At 41.5% G+C, this 17024-nt stretch overlaps 1 protein-coding gene across 2 annotated transcripts in view; it reads right to left on the reverse strand.

Annotated features, from left to right (window-relative positions):
• Window positions 1-16792, reverse strand: part of LOC123971617 (ankyrin repeat domain-containing protein 13C) — a 68645-nt gene extending 51853 nt beyond the window's left edge. The window contains exons 1-5 of one of the 2 annotated variants that reach the window (XM_046050549.1): window positions 16666-16792; window positions 16065-16543; window positions 14026-14067; window positions 7374-7478; window positions 476-561 (exon numbers count right to left, since the gene is read on the reverse strand). In XM_046050549.1, the coding sequence (XP_045906505.1) occupies window positions 476-561; window positions 7374-7478; window positions 14026-14067; window positions 16065-16440 (609 nt within the window). In that variant the 5' untranslated portion in view covers window positions 16441-16543; window positions 16666-16792. Of the gene's footprint in view, window positions 1-475; window positions 562-7373; window positions 7479-14025; window positions 14068-16064 lie in introns of both variants that reach the window. The other variant, XM_046050548.1, reaches the window with a different exon arrangement.
• Window positions 16793-17024: the final 232 nt, after the last annotated feature.

Raw genomic sequence — 17024 nt, forward strand, 5'->3', positions numbered from 1 at the left:
GTGTGTGTGTGTGTGTGTGTGTGTGTGTGTGTGTGTGTGTGTGTGTGTGTGTGTGTGTGTGTGTGTGTGAGAGAGAGACATCATGTCAGGCAGACAGCCACAACAAACCCTGAAGGATAGTCACAACTCTAAACAGCACGTCTGTTAGTAGTTACATGCATAAGTGTGCGTCATACCATGCAGCCACAAAAAAACTGTGAGGTTTCATTTAGCCTTAAACAGCCTTGTGTGTCTGTGTGTCCCTCCTGGCTTTGCTTTGTTGTGATGAAGTAATTTGTGAATGACAAACTCGACTGATTTCTGGGAGGGATGTTTGTGTATTTGCAACGATAGGAGAGGACAGGACAGGAGAGGAGGAATCAAGACAAGAAAAGAGGAGCTAGAAAAGGGACAACAAGATGAGAGCAGAAAGAGAAGTAAGAAGATCTGATGAGGGGAAAAGAGAAACAGCATCAACTGAGTAAAGACCGCTCACTTCTTTCAGGGCTTTCAGCAGCTTGGGCCTCTTGTCCTCCACACTCTCTCTGGACTGTTGCTTAAGCTTCCTCAGCAGCGCTGTGACTGAACGAGAAACAAAAAGAGAAAGAGAGATTAAGTGAGAACAAAAGCACCAACAATGAGGAAGCTTTTTGCTGCACAAAGCAATCGTCGAAGAACCTTTTCCACTTCAAAAATGATGAAAAGGTCGATTGGATATTGGAACAGCCGACTGTGATTCTTTTCAAATCACCTTTAGATATGCTGAAACTGATCCCACCACTTAACTCGTGCCAAGACGTAGTAGACTTATTCACTATATTCAAAAGCAAATTTCTTTCCACCACATTGCTCTTGTTGTGCATGCCATGAAAACCAGCTTCTCCTTAATCATGATTATTATTATATATTTTTTGAAACATTTAACCTTTCTCACATTTAGAGAGGGCTGATTTCTTCCATAAGGAGCTTTTTTTGAGCATGTGCCTTCTGCATGCCATGCAGCCCCTCCTCATTCATTTTAATGTAAAGAAGGTGTTCAACATGTCAGCAGTTGTTGCTGTACAATCTCTACAATAGCCTTCTTTAAGGTGCATAAATGCTGCATTAATGTAGCACTGTAAACAAAAGGGATTGTTGTAGATTTTGTGGTCCTGTTTCCATTTTGAATGTTTCAGTTTGTAACAGGCCGCTTTTTGAATGACAGGAGTACATACTGGCAGTGTGAATGTACTATAAGTCACCACCGTTATCTTAGGAACAGACTCACTCACTATGCAAATCCTGTAAACAATGACACACTGCTGAAAGCAAAGATCCCGCAGTTTACAGTGGCGATGGCTTTAGGTTCAGAGTTATGCTGACTTCCTGGGGCCAGATGGGGCACTCACAGCAGCATCGCACTGATCCCTGCACGCCGCCTGCAGGGATCAAAAACGTTCCAGCATGTTCAAAGGGAATGAGCCAGGCAGATATGCTGCCTGGCTCATCTTCTGGCTCATCTGCTAATGAGCTGTGCCTTTTACCTACTTAACAACCTGGGGGAGAGACCTTTAAACAAGACGGGTCAGATTAACTAGCATTCACAGCTCTTTAGCCCATTGGCCACAGGAAACTTGCTTGTTTATGCAAAAATGGAAAAGGAACCACATACAACTAGCAAACATTTATTTAAATATTATTATTTATTTATTATATATATAATTGTTTATAAGGGGAGTGGGAGCAACAGTTGTGCACTGACAAAATTGTGGGGCTTTGATTAAGCCAGCAGGGGATTGAATGACAACTTGATTGTGCCACTTATAAAGTCATTGAAAACAGTAATTAAAAAAGAAAATGCTTGGCTTGTGACAGACGCAGACTGTCCTGCATTTTAATAGGACTAAAAGCAATAGCAGACATATGGTCTAATCATTAGCCTAACTAGCTCCTGTGCTCCTCATGATGAGTCAACATACACAAACATGTTCATATTGTCTGAATGGCGCTCCCCACTAGGCAGCCCAGAGGGGGAGGAGGGCTTGATGTTAAAACAAGGCTAAATGAGAGCACAGGCCCGCATGCACGCACACTGATACACATGACAACACATGCGCCAATTGACACAGACACAAGTACAGGAAGAGGGTGTCTTTGTGGCCCGGCTGCCTAATGAGTGTGGACAAGCCCTGGATGGGACTCGGCCTGATCCTTGCCGCCTCTCAGCAGGACAAGGAAAGGACTACAATCTCGCCATCTGCCCAAAGAGCAATGCCGAACGCTGTTATACTAAACCAAACTGACACTACATGTTGGCGCTAATTTAGGCAGTTACTGATTAGGGCACTTTCCTGATATTAATGAGGTGAGTGATTTCACCTCTACGCATTAATAAAAAAGAGACAAAGTCAGGACACGTTTGTATTTACACCACAAACTGCTACTATTTAACAATTAGGCCTTAGATCTAAGTGTACAACTGGTGCTGGCAGGTGCCCAACAATCTGAGAACAGTCAATATTGACACAGGTACACTGTGGAGTCAGTGTGTCGTAGAGCAAAGCAGGCAGGCAGCAGCAACAGGATAATCTAGATATAGTTTCAAATATTTAAACTTACTGAGGCGTCAGTCTACAAGTTTACAAGACATCTAAAGAGCCTCAAAACGGCCACATTAACTAAAGATAACACACCAGATGCAGGATGGAGAGCTATAAATGTTTGATTAAAAATAACAAGCTGCTTTCAAAAAGTATGCAGAAATGTAGTGGGGTGGGGTGGGGAGGGGGGGGGAGTTAGTTAACCTTTAGTACATTTACATTTATTCATTTAGCTGACGCTTTTATCCAAAGCGACTTACAATTGCTATATATGTCAGAGGTCGCACGCCTCTGGAGCAACTAGGGGTTAAGTGTCTTGCTCAGGGACACATTGGTGGATGAGTCATTGAACCTGGGTCTCTCACACCAAAGGCATAGTCTTATCCATTGCTCCATCACCACCTAATATGTTTAGTATGGTTGATCTAGCCAATTCAGGCATTATTATTTTGTTTTAACACTCTGTTTTGATATTATTTAGTCAGAGGTAGACTGTGTTTGAACTATGAAACTATAGTATTTGGTGGTAAGTCTAATACTAAAGCTGTGGAAGGCTTAGGTACGGGCTAGTCACCAACATATAGGGAATTTACAATATTACGGATCTTCCAAATGTTGGCTGTTTACTAGCTAAATTGGCTGTAACAGTAGAAAAAGTGAAAACAAACCTTTTGCCAGTGGCGGGGTGATAATTTCTATCGTCACACCAGGCCTAACCACAATGCTTTTCAAGGAAAAAATAAATAAGAAAATTAAATTTTGAATTTGATATCACAGCCTTACTTTCCCCTGGTCTTTGAAGAGACAAAGATGTCATCTATTTTCGTCACTTGATCTTGTACATTTATAATATGGTCTGTGAAAGTAAAATAGTGTGAACCCTAAGTTTGATCACGTGGTCATTCTATTAACCACCTGCCACATGCTCATTTCTCTATTGTAAGTATGGTCCCTGAGAATAACTGTCTGTGTTCATTGTGGTCATGCTCTGAGAGGGACCAGATGCTGTACATGTGTTTTGTTATGTCAGCGTAATTATGGTGTGTTATGGTGTGTTTCTTGTCTTGAATGCTATAAAAGTGTACTGCACTGAACAAATGAGGAGACACATCCTCTGACCTCTGTAGGAATGTTCTCCATTTTGTACAATATACAGTGGTGTGAAAAAGTGTTCGACGCCTTCCTGATTTCTTATTATTTTTACATGTTTGTCACACTGAAATGTTTCAGATCAAACAAAGGGCCATGTAGGTTTGGATCTTTTTCCCTTAATAATAAAAACCTTCATTTAAAAACTGCATTTTGTGTTTACTTGTGTTATCTTTTTCTAATATTTCAATTTGTTTGACAATCTGAAACATATCAGTGTGACAAACATGCAAAAAAATAAGAAATCAGGAAGGGGGCAATAACTTTTTCATACCACTGTATTTTAATCTTCAACCCGTCAGTGTTTTCATTATGCGTTGAGTGCTTGCAGACAATTTCCACGACAGGTCCGATGTTCTTTGAAGTGAGAAAAAGCATGAAACAGTGAAAGCAAGCAAGCAGATCTCCTTTACCAGCCATGTTTAAACACCAGCATGACTGTGCCAGCGTTTAAACAAGCTGACAACACAGCTGTGTGAGTGGAAAGCAACTGAGGACCGAAATAACTCTTTTTGAACAAAACTATTTCTATTTTTGAGCCACATTTTGCCTCCTAGTTCAAGTGGAAAGCCACATGTGACAAAACTACGGTGACAAATACATCAAATCACATTCCAGCCAAAATAAACGTGGACATCCATGGAAATTAGTCATAAACATTGGCTAAAAATAACACAGCGAGAGCACTGAGTTAAATTTTTTTTATTAATCCCTTCAAGAAAACATTTGCTTTGAAATGACACAGGTTAATCTGACAAGATCTATGGATCAAAATAATGTTACCAGTTTTCAGCACTTTGCAGGCCCGGACATTTGCCTCGACTGTAAATCAAACCAACAAAGCTCCTAGGTCTTCACTTCCCTCCCAGTCTCCTGACGGACGCTGACTCATACTGAATAACTGCTAGGCAGCGCGCTGCTTGGCTAAGCCTGTAAAGGCCTCAACATTTATTGCGCTGACACGGTCACAGTTTCCTACAGGACCTTTCTCCTTTCATGTCATCGTGGCAGCCAGGTAAATGTGTGGAAGGCCAAGTGTGATCGTTTACAGTGTGAAGACTCAACAGAGGCCCTGCCCTGTACTTTTGAGCAACATTAAAGAACACAAAGAGGCAAACAGTCCTTCTCAGTTAGCTCAGTGCAACAGAAGCTGCAGTTCCTTTTGTCAGCTGACCTACTGTACCTGTCTGCCAGCAGACTGAGCATTTGCCTGTCTAGTCATCTCCTGAAGCAGCAGACAGATGCAGGCCTGGCCAGTAAGCTCTGGCCTACAAACTCATCGCCCTGGTCTGGATCCAGGAAAAGCGGGGACAGTCCAGGTGAATTTGCACTTTCCCGGAACTGTATTCAACGGAGGTGTTTGAATCACTATTTGTTTGGCGCTTCTCGTGGTGCAAATCTGCCTTATAATGTCCAGAGCCATAGCTGCTCTGACAATGAAAAAATAACTTGTGCCTTTTTGAACAGAGAGCGTTTAGAGGGCATTCAGACCGAAGTCAGCCCTGCGTTTAAACAATGTAGCGGGCTGCGTAGTTAGACAGATGAAATACAATCCAGAAAGTCCAGTTTGAGTTTATAATAGATAAGCATTTCACGTACCACAACACTATTACAGTTACTATTATAATACTATAAGACAGGGTTTTACAACTCAGCAAACATTTCTTCTTTCTTTTGTCACAACAATCACAAAGTAAAAGCTGTAGAAATACAGCGTTGTTACAAAGTCATCGACCAGGAATGTGCACTTGCACACAGCTCCTTTGCCGGACAACCCAGCGATGTTTCAATAGTGCCCCTCAAGCCGATCTCAATGCAGCCTATCGAGTCTCAAAGGCTACAGGGGCACCGAAACCTTCCAGCAACATAAGGAGAAGCTTTTTCCACAACCTCCTAGTGTTTTGATCCTTTCTTTTTTATAGTTGCTGATGAAGACATTGTGTTTGAAAGCCCTGAAAAAGCTAGCAAGTGTGAATTCTATATTCGTACCCTATCTGGAAAACCCTTAGATACTTGTATAGACAGACATTGTTATACATTCATATAATTTCACATTACATTCTGTTTTGTTAAGAAGTGCTGTAAATTGCTTTTATAGTATTTGGTATACATTTCCCTCAACCTTACATGCTGCAATCAGCATGTAAGAGCATTGGTGAATAGAGACGGCAGCAGAAGCAAAATAGCTGCTCAAAACTGTCACATTATAGCTGCGTTACATGGTGGTCTGTATGAGCCCAGACGAGCTGAAGTAAAGTAAAATGGTGTTACAGAGTTCATTAGAGGCTTCAGTCAATAGAGACACTTGTAAACCTGGTCAGGGACGGTAAGTGGCTTTAGAGAGTTGATTAGAGGATGTAGTCAATGGAGACACTTTAACCCTGTAGACTGATCAATATTGGTGCCAAGCAGCTGCACTAATAAGCCCCAACTCTTTCATTTAGATGGACTGACACTTAATATGTGTTTTAGAAAATTTGACATTAGTCTGCCTGTCTTTTCGCAGGATTGTAGCTGTGTTTCAAATGTCATTATGTAAGATTGCAGCATCAGTCAATCACCACTGACACAGAGCTCCACCGCACAGAGGGAAACCTTCCCATGACCAGATGTTCAAGCACTTTGTATAGATAATGGAAAAAAATGCACCTATAAAGTAAAAAAGATAAAAAGCTTTCTAGTAATAGTGAATATATCCATTTGAAATGCAAATATTTTTCTTGAAAAAAGTTTGAGCCACTAGGAGCTGTGGGGAGAAATGGGCGAGGCAGGGGCTTGAGCATAATCAGCCTATGAGGAGAGAGAGAAACATCTAATGAATTGCTTTTCATCGGAGCACAAAAGCCTTGAGGCCTTTAGGAATGTCCTCTCTCTCTGAGGGACAAAGGAGGCAGGCTGGCATCATGGCCTCACTTGGAGGGCAGCAGTGTAGAAGAATGTGCAGAGGCAACTGTTGATTTGCATCTGTTGATCAGACCTTTTCTGTCCTCGATCACTTGTTTTCACATGAGAAAACCCAAACTCAAACCCTACTGAAGCCACAGTGATTTTAGTGAAAAAGCTGGCTGACCAACATTATCTCAGTATAGCCTCATTCACACTGCACTGTACGGCACATTGACACGACACACTTTTGGTACCTGGTACTTTTCTCAATTTCGTTTTTCACTGAAGAAAGTAACCCCCTCTATGTCAGCGGGATTCATTTTGATCATCATCTTCAGTGTAACACAAACACAGGAACTTTCGCTGGATCCTTTTCAGAGGAATCTCTGGGTCGAGTGACTAAAAAATTGGGGTCGCTATTGATGGTAGCTTGGCTATTTAAAAATGGCGGATTTGTGCAGGATGTCCTGTGATGCCCAAGTGACAATTCTAGTAACGATTCAGTCTGACCAATCAGCGCTCAGCAGTGTTTTAACTCCACCTTTTAGCATCGGCTCAACTCACTTTGAACCTTGATTGAGGTGATACCACAAAGAGCACCAGGTACCTGGTACAATGTACAACTTTTGCCAATTGTAAACCAAAAACGAAAGGTTCTAAGCGAGCTGAGCCATACCATGCAGTGGAAATGGGAGTATGTTGCAATGGTGGTGGGGTGTCAAAGGTCTTACTATCTGTGTATCATCAAACACTGCCAGTCAGCCAGTCAAGGATACTCACTCATTTGTCGGTCTCCATAGCTGATGGCTTCAGCAAGGGGGCTCCATCCCTGAGCGTTCTTCACCTTCACTGGTGCATTGTGGGCCAGCAGCAGGTGGGCACATTCTGTAAGATTAAACCAGTTTTACTGAGAGCAACACAATTAAGACAAACAAGTTACACAACTTATACAGTGTGCAAACAAAAGACCAGCAGCACAAAGAACACAAGAGAGACAAACACGACCCAGTGTGTGCTCCCATAACAAAGGTCTGTTTGGTTTTAGTCTTAAATCTAGATTTTTTTGGAATAGGCACCGATTTGCTCAGGGATAGAAGGTTGCAGGCAGGCTCATTCTGAGTTAAGATACCTGGCTGGAATATAATTGGCAGTGAACTTATGAGAGATAGAGCTGGAACGATTAATCGATTAGATGTCAACTATTCAATTCATCTGTAACTACTTTGATAATGGAATAATCGACTGATTCCAGCTTCTTAAATGTTAATATCTTCTGTTTTCTTTCCTCTTCTGACAGTAAACTGAATATCTTTGGGGTGTGGAAGAAAACAAGACAATTTGAGTAAATAATCGTTAGTTGCAACATCTGAAGTGGCTTTTTTCTCTGACGACCAATTAAAATCCAGGCTGCTGCTTTCTGCTTAAACAGGGGGCATTGGAGACAATTCAGGCAAAAACAAGAGATGTGATAAAAAAAATTTAATGCAGCCCCATTACTTCTGACCAGGGAAAAGACTCTGCACCTAATCATCAAACGCTGTCTCAGAGAAGACTCAAAAATATACACAGAGAAACAGACCGACATATAAACTGCTGTGGTATTTAGCAGAAATGACCTTTATTCAAGACAAACACCAATGGGTGAATACGCTCTAAAGATCTTCCTCATTTGTCTTTCTAATGCAATGCAGCCACAATGCATGAATAGAAAATGTTAAGACACAGAAAAACAAACATTCACAGGGCATGCACTTTATCCCGATTCATACTCCCCCCTTTGCCTATCAAAAAATAAAAGCCCAAGAAACAATTTTAAATCCATGGCAACACAGTGCCCAGCTCTCATTTTCTCAAACAAAAATGAAAGACACTGTAACTGGCTTTACATTTTACCTCTGTGCTGCCTGCCCCTGCACAAATGCTGCTGCACACTTCTGATCACACATTTACCACTTGGCAGTAAATATTGATATGAAATGTTGCCCGACTACTGTAAACATGTGTGATACAAAGTGAGGATGTTTGTTATAACATCAAACCAATGATATAACAATAATCCTGGTTTTATAGAGGGACAGAGTGTGTGTAGGATTGCGTTGACAGCTGATGCATTAATCAAAGAGCCATATGGGACCTACAGTTACACAAGACTCTGCACCTACTTTATTTTTTAATTTATATTGCTATAAAATGAAGAAGAATTCTCAGGGATAAAATGTCAAACTTTATCAAAAAGACACCCCCTGGTACTGTGCAGTATAACGCTTAGAGCTGTGCTTGTGCTCCAACAAAAGGGAAAAACCCTTTTCTATGGCAAGATCAGCAGTAAGTGCAGCACAGAATCCCATCACTCTCTGGGCAGCCTGACAACAAAGTATAGCAAGCCAAAAATGAAGCCTGTTGTTCCCGGCTCAGCTGTCAGTTTTGTCGTGACATCATTCATTACCATGTTGGCATCTGTGCAGCTCCGCCTCAGCACTGGGCAGGAACAGTAACAGTCCTGTGAGCAGCAAACCGCTCACATGCAAAGCAGAGGCTAACTGCTAACAGTCTGCTGGGTATGTTCCTGTCGGGCTTTTACTTGATGGGGCAGGAACTTGGGCTTTTATTACAGCTGCTTCACCAGCCTTTTCAATAATCGCTTAGGCTGACACAAGCCACATAGAAGCTCTCAATACAGCATTCCAGTCAGGCAAACATTCAAACTGGTTACGGCGCTCATGTTCAGACTTGTTTCTCTGCAAAACACAAGTACTATTGTGAAAACTATTAAAAAAGGCTGACGCAAGTGGCGTACTCACAGAGCCAACCTGGTGTCAAGAACCAAACAATAACTTTTGAAAAAAAATTATAATAATAACATGTAGCAACACTGTCCCATAGTCTAAAATACCAAATCACCCATATGATCTACATACTCTCTATGTTTTATTAATGAGAAAGAGGCCATGGTCTCATACATTCTTTATGACAGAGAGGAATACATTTTGAAACGCTTCCCAATTAAACATATTATACACACAACAAAGAGGAGCGTGACTATCCCAAGCGTATAGTTACAGAGAGGGAAAAATGTGTCTTTTGACAGCACCCAAAGCATTTAGGTTATATTCTTTACAAAAACAATTATACTCAACACCAATGTTGCTCTAATATACAGCTTGGCTTCAAGGTGGAAACAAGGCGAAGGAAACCTAAATGAACAAAAAAAGACAGGCCAACGGGAAGTCTTTGTGTTCACAGCAAGGGAGCAGCTGAGGTTCAGAGACTTGACTCATGACTAGTGTGAATTCATTTTCTTCTTTAAATTTCCTGCCCAATTCTTGTGGACGTGATCTGCATGTTAAGTGCTGAATATAGGCCAAATGGTGAGCACCACTTCGGAAAGATTGATTAATATCGGCCATATTGCATCCTCTCATTAAGTAAAGAAGCTGTGTTGGCACCAGAAAGGATAGATGTTAACTGCAGAGTGCCTCACAAAAAGCCTTACATCAGCAAACAAAAAAAAAAGAAAAAAGGCAAACCTCTGTGTTAATTCATTATTCCGATCCATGCCTGGGCTCGGGGACGGAGCAGCTAATAACAGAGGTTGATGTTGAGAAAATAAGAGCTCGAGCGCTTGCTTTCTGACGTAAGCCTCGCATTCCCTCAGGCCTTTGACCTATAAATCACCCTGCCAAATCCAATGATTGTGTAATAATAATGACAAAATTTATCAGATATACATTACATAGACATACAGAGAAGAGCCAAGCCGTGCATCCTGAGTGGCGAACTTGCTGACTTCTGGTCTGGCTTCAGCCAAATAGGTACGAGGAGTCGAGTCTATGGACTTACTGATACTGACAAAAATATATGAATGATTTCAGTCACCACAGTGTATGGAGACATGGTTTCTACACCATTTGTTTACTGTGCTTTAAATATGTGTTGAAGATCTGTCTTGGCTTTTCACTGATTAACATTATTAAATCTAGATAAATAGTAACTGGAGCACAATACCAGAAGCAGTAGGACATACATTATGAACTATTAAAGATTCAAAAAGTAGTACAGCTATTATTTAAGGCTGCAGCTAACAATTATTTGATTAGTCTGCAGATCCTTTTCTACATGAATCATTCTGTCAGAAAATGGTGAAAGCCATGGTGACATTCATTGCGTGCTTTGTTCGACCAACAAAAATATTCTGTTTATTTACATATATGGCAAAGAAACATCTGAGAAGCTTGGAACCAGAGAACATTTTTTATTTCTGCTTGAAAAACAATATTGATATTAACATTGATCATTAATCAAATAGATGCTGACTGGGGTGCCCTGGTGTTGTAGGAGTTAGGACGTCAACCAGCGACAGCAACATCCCTCGGACCTGTCTCTCCCTTTATTTCCTGACATCTCTCTACTGCCAGCTGACCAAAAAAAGCATCCCTCCCCTATAAAGCTGTTTTCTGTCTGTCAACTTATCAATAAATTGACTATTTGTTTCTCTATCATATAATAGTTAAAATATAATGAAAAAATATAAACATAGCTTTTTTGAGTTGGTGTTGTCTTTGCATTTTCCTTGTAGGAAGCTGGGAAAAAAACGACTGCAGGTCATTCATATGAATCAAATCAAAAAGAGCTGCCTGGATACATTAACATTTGGCCTAAAACTCATTAGCCATGGTTTGCTACACAGTCATGAAAGTATTGATAAAAGTGTCCCTGCGGGTTTTTGGGTTGATTGCATGTGCAGCAGCTGTACGGAGGTCCTGCTTGAGTCATATACAACTCTAACAACAGAGGAATGAGGGAGGCAGGGCAGGATGGAGAAACAAAGTGCTTCAGTACGTGCACTGGCTGCAATAGGGGCACTTGTCAAGAGGCTCTGTGGGCTGTTAAAACCCCCACCATCACCGCCCATTCTGATCCAGGCTGAGTACATCTATAAAATGGCTTTTTCGCTCACTTGCTCACCATCAATCACTCACTCACTCAGCCACCGAATCAAACAGGAGCTAAAGAATCACATTGTCACATTCACTGAGGCAAATCTGATACTCCCCAAAGCAATGTTGTGTTTTTTGTCCAGACAAAATTAATATTGTATTATGTACATAATGAGACTCGAATCGCCTCTCTCGATTTAAGCCAGCACACCAGAAGAAGACTAACCCTGCCAGACTCGTACATTGGCTGCAAAAACGATCTTATATCTCTGAAACCAATCTGAAATATCTTTGTGATATTATCTTTGTGAGAAACATATATCACAGCCCCTGCACAAAAGGAAAACATTTTTTCTGTCCTTTGAAGGGGGACGCATCAGGAAACAGGCATCTTATACCTCTGATCATGGTGTTATCTTAAAACTGGGCGTGAAATTCAGTATTGTGTGTTCAGTTTCCACAGAGTTTCATTTCCAGAGAATGTGTTCGGAACACATTGCAAATAATGAGTCAGATAGTGACCTGAAGAGCAGACCCATTTATTGAATTGAAATATCCACTGTCGTACATTCATTCACATCATAGATTTAGGAGTTGTTTTATTACTCATTTGGCTTTTCTCTCAACTTCACGTGTCATCTTCTACCTCAGTCACTGTTTCCCTGTTTTCCTAGAACTGAAATGATCAGTCAATTCGTTTACATCCTTTTTTAACATGAACAAGCATTTGCTTGTTTTTTCTCATTTTATTTTAAGTTATATGTATTTGGGAGTGTTGGGTCAGACAAAACAAAACATTTTTGAAGATGTCAGCTTGGGCTATAAAATTGTAATGGGTATTTTTCTGTATTTTCCAAAATTTTATATACCAACCACTTAACTGAGAAAATAACTGGCATATTAATCGCTGATGAAAATAATTTTTAGTTGCAGTTGCTGTTTACATTTCCCCAGACAAATGTTTGGCAGCCCTGTGAGAAAACAAAGTCCCTTAAATTTCTCAATATTTCATTTTAGAACCACGAATATGCACCGCAGTACTCTCCGTTTTTGGCTGTTAGTGACAAAAACGGTCTCTCTCTTCTTCTTCTTCTTCTTCTACAAGGTATTTTTCACCTGTCCAACAGTACAGACATGCATCGCTGTCATTACTAGTCTGGTAAACGATAAACACACGCTCGGCCATACACAAAGAGAGCCCTGTCCTTTCCATCCATACAGACCAGCCACACCCAGACTATGATCTCATGCTGTAGCCTTCAGCCTGTCTGGCCTGAGCATCCCTGGAGGATGGGGGAGCAGCTTAGGCAAGAGATAGGCAACCTCATTAACACAATCAATTCCATAGCGTCCCGTCCACCACGACAATTCAGCCCTCTCCGCTGTCTGAATTACCAATGGGCAGTGGCAGGGCCTTCACTCCAGCGACAGGAATTGAACTTTGCGAATGTGAAATCAATTGAAACCCATGCTCCAATGACAGACACTAAACAAATGGGGACTTGCAGTACAAGCAACCCTATGCTTGAATTGTTAACGGAGAGCCTGCTGTAAACAAAAGATGGAGGGGGATTAATTTTTCAATAGCATGTTCTGAAGTCTCTTTGTGAAATTAAATGTAAGCATCGCCTCACAAAGGGGCAGCGTGTTAATATTTCATGCACATGCTTTCAGTCTGGCCAGTGCAATTCAGTTAAAAACTAGATCATGTAAAGGTTTCTACAGAGCACTAATACATTATGACATATTCATCAGATTAGCCAGTTGTTTTGTTGTGATTGCTATTGTAGGATGTGTTACATACATAAGTTGTAACCCTTTTGGATCTTTGGGAAAATGCACAAAGCTCTACCATCTGTGTGAAACATGCCAAAACTTCACATCATTTTGTGCGATTATTGTCCACAACTGATTCTAACTCAACCAAAGACTTAGATAATTACTAAGTAAACTCTCCAGCACAAGAGAAACAACACACTAAGCAAACATTATGGACATTGAAAATGACATCTCTTATCTCAACTAATTATCCCCTCTGCCAGCTTCAAACTGTTAGTCTTTGAGCCAGCGGTGGAACACCAATCAGAACAAGAGACTTCAGCCACTGAGAGGATCCTATTTCTAGCTGTGTCATCATTATCTAATCCCCACTGATTAAATATGTTCTAATAGTCTCTAGAAATATATTAAATAGAAGATAAGACATGGCCACAAGAAAGGAAGAAAACAGTTTTCTCAGCCCATTTTTGACCAGGTGACAATCCATCAACACAACCTCTTTATTCATGCATGAGCTTTTTGTCTGGGATTTGTGTGGTGATCTGTGACAAATGTCTGCTAGTGATTAACTGGACAAATGCACACACAAAGACAGGAGAATTAACTGAAACACAAGAAACAAAAGACATACAGACTGTCAGACAGAATCATTTAGAAAGCTACGGAGAGAGACAAAAATAAACAACATGGAGATGCATTCATTACACATTACTCACCTTTGTGCCCCATCATGACAGCGAGGTGCAACGGCGTGTTTCCTGAAGAAGAGGGAGGAAAAAATAGAATTTGTCAGCTGCCTTTGATATCAAGAATACGAGACGAGAGTCTGTGACAAGCACTGTGCCTCTAGGACTGTCACACTCAGGGTGAATTAAATGCTTAAATTGGGAGGCAGAATCCACTAAATCCCAAATGATATGGTAAGTATATGCCTATAGTGTGTTCTCCTACCCTGACAGGCAATATTATAGTCTATTAACCTACTCCACCGCCGAAGTGGCAGCTTGTTAACTGGCATAAAAGTAAACACAGCGTGGTAAAAATGCATTCAGGGAAAACAACGTTTTAAGGTCAGGTGTGGAGAAGCACAGGTTTTCTTCCCAGGATGTGAAATGTGCCTCTTAAGTGTTGGAAAATCCCTCAAGAGGAAGCCAGACTGCCCCGTCAGCTCCTTCAGGCTTCTCTTCCAGAAGAAGGGCGGTGGGCGAGCAGTAAAGAGGGCCTGCCTTGCAGAAGCCCCGATGTTGTGATAAATGGCTGGCAATGGTTCAGGGGGAAGAGCGGGTTGCCCACTAATCGGAAGATTGGCGGTTCAATCCCCGGCTCCTCCAGGCTAGAAAGGCGCAATACAAATACAGAGCATTTACATCATAAACTGCATAGGTAGGGCAACGGCACAAGTGAAGTCAATTTCTGGTCACACAAAGATGTTGGAGGCCTGTGTTTGGTTGCACACACACACCAACAATCACGTTTCTGTTCAAGTGTCCTTGGGTAAGACACTGAACATCTAACTGCTATTGCACGCCTGCCAGTGACGGTATCATGCAGATAGATTCAGTTTCTTCCACTGAAGTTTGGAGATATTTGTCTCTGTGATGTTTACTGTCAATCCAGTTCAATGGTGGTGAATGGAATTTTACTGGTATTACACAAAGCATTGAAAAATTGTTTTTAAATCATACATCAAGCAAAAACTGCCAAAAGTGAATGGTTCCAGCTTCTTCTTCTTCTTCTTCTTCTGAAGTCAGGACTGGACAACACTGGCGCACAATACCAATATTATCTGAACGGACTGATACAACTACTGGTCATGTTTTCTTGTGATGTGGATCACATAATTAAACATCATTATAACAGTTACCTGTACATTATATTTGCTTTACATGTGCCCAATGGGAACAACAGAACAAATAATAAAGCTTGATCTTTGTACTGACTGTTAATCAACGCCAACTGATTTGAATGATATTGTGTGACAGTCAGGCTTCAGCATGTATCCAGTGGAAGCTAAACTGATATGTGAGTAAACACACAAACTACTGCCACTAAGCCGTGCCAACCCTCTTCAAGACGGGCGAAAAAGCCTTTGAAAAATACAGGCTCAAGTTCTAAAAACAACACCAGAGGCGAATGCCCAGTTGCATTGCAACATGTCAGAGCTCTGATTTGAAGACATGCCACATTCCAGCTGTGACACCGAGCACCAGATACAGGCCATCAGTTGTCTCGGCAGGTGAACCAAACAAAATAATCTCCTCATTTTGTCCGTTCAGGGAGTGTTTCTTTGGAAATGGTGGTGTTATCTGAGCAGACTTTGCCCTGCAGAAGAGGTGCTATCTGTCTCCGATAAGTAATAAATATTCCCTAAATCCTTTGACTCCTGGCTATGCACCAACGTCTAATAAGCATTTAACCAAAGATAGCTTATCTAGGTTTTTGTGACTGATCTGTAGGTGGGATGGGGCATAGAGCCTCTAAAGAAAACAATCTATCTTATGCACTTTTTTGTTCGATTTACTTGAAGGCACTGGATTTCAAAATACTGTAGGGTAGTGGATTCAAAGTATTCCTTATTTTGGGAATCAGTTCTCCAGGCCTTGGTAGGGAGAAGCCTCGCCTACTTCCAGTGCTGCTGGACACTGATGGCCTATCAGCTAACTAAAACTGAGCTTCCCCGGACCTTGTAATTGGTCGATTGTGACTGGTTTGGGGGGGATCCTGCCTAATATAGATAAACAGCTGGTGGACTCACCATGGACGTCTTTCTGGGCGATATTCTGCGTCCGTATGAGGGAAGACAGGCGTCGGACATCTCCTTTAAAGACACATTCATGCACCGGAAAGTCTTGCGCGGTTCGGATAATGGGGTTTTTGTTGTTGTCATCGATGACATCCGACGTTGACAGCGTGTTGGTGTTAGCATTAATCTGCGACTGTTGGTTCTGCTGCTGCGTGGACGAAGACTTGTTTAACTTGTGATTACTGAAGATTTTACTCGCTCTGCTCTTGTTGTTCGTCTTGGAGGCGGTGAACGTCCCGGTTGCAGCCTCCTCGTCCGGCTCCAGTAAATCCTGGTCCTTGCTCGGCCTGTGGTCCTTGCGCAGGGAGCGGATCTTCTCTCCGGTCATTTTCTAAACAGCTGACGCTAACTGAGCAGAGGGTGTCGTCGCTGACGATGACCCTCCGGGCGAACTGATGCGATCCGCCAGTTAGGGAGTCTTCACGCAAACACTGTAAATTGCACAACATGAAAACACTTAACTTAACCCTCCGCTGGATATGCAAAAAACGACAGTTTGTTCGAAGACGAACAAAGAGCAGCTCCCGTTCACCGGTTAACGATGAAAACAAACCGTTCGCTCTGCTCCTATCGTCCAAAACTATCGCTGGTTGCTGCACAACATAAGCCGCTCCAGTTGACTACAGAGCATCTTTGCTAGTACGGAAGATTCGGCTGATGTCTTCCGCCTCGAATTATCGCGAGAGTTCAGGATAGGTTACTAACGGTCACAAGCTCATGCTTGTTCCTTCAATACATTTCTATCTAATATTTAACACCCAGTGAGGAAAAGTAACCAAGTTTATTTTCTCAAGTGTTGTATTTAAGTACAATTTTGAGGTTTCAGCTATAGTGACTGTAGTAACATATTATTTGGTCACTTCATAAGGCATTATAGAAATAATAATACACCCAACAGCACAGACAACTTCA

Source organism: Micropterus dolomieu, linkage group LG05 (genome assembly GCF_021292245.1).
Source record: "Micropterus dolomieu isolate WLL.071019.BEF.003 ecotype Adirondacks linkage group LG05, ASM2129224v1, whole genome shotgun sequence".
NCBI classification, from domain to species: domain Eukaryota; kingdom Metazoa; phylum Chordata; class Actinopteri; order Centrarchiformes; family Centrarchidae; genus Micropterus; species Micropterus dolomieu.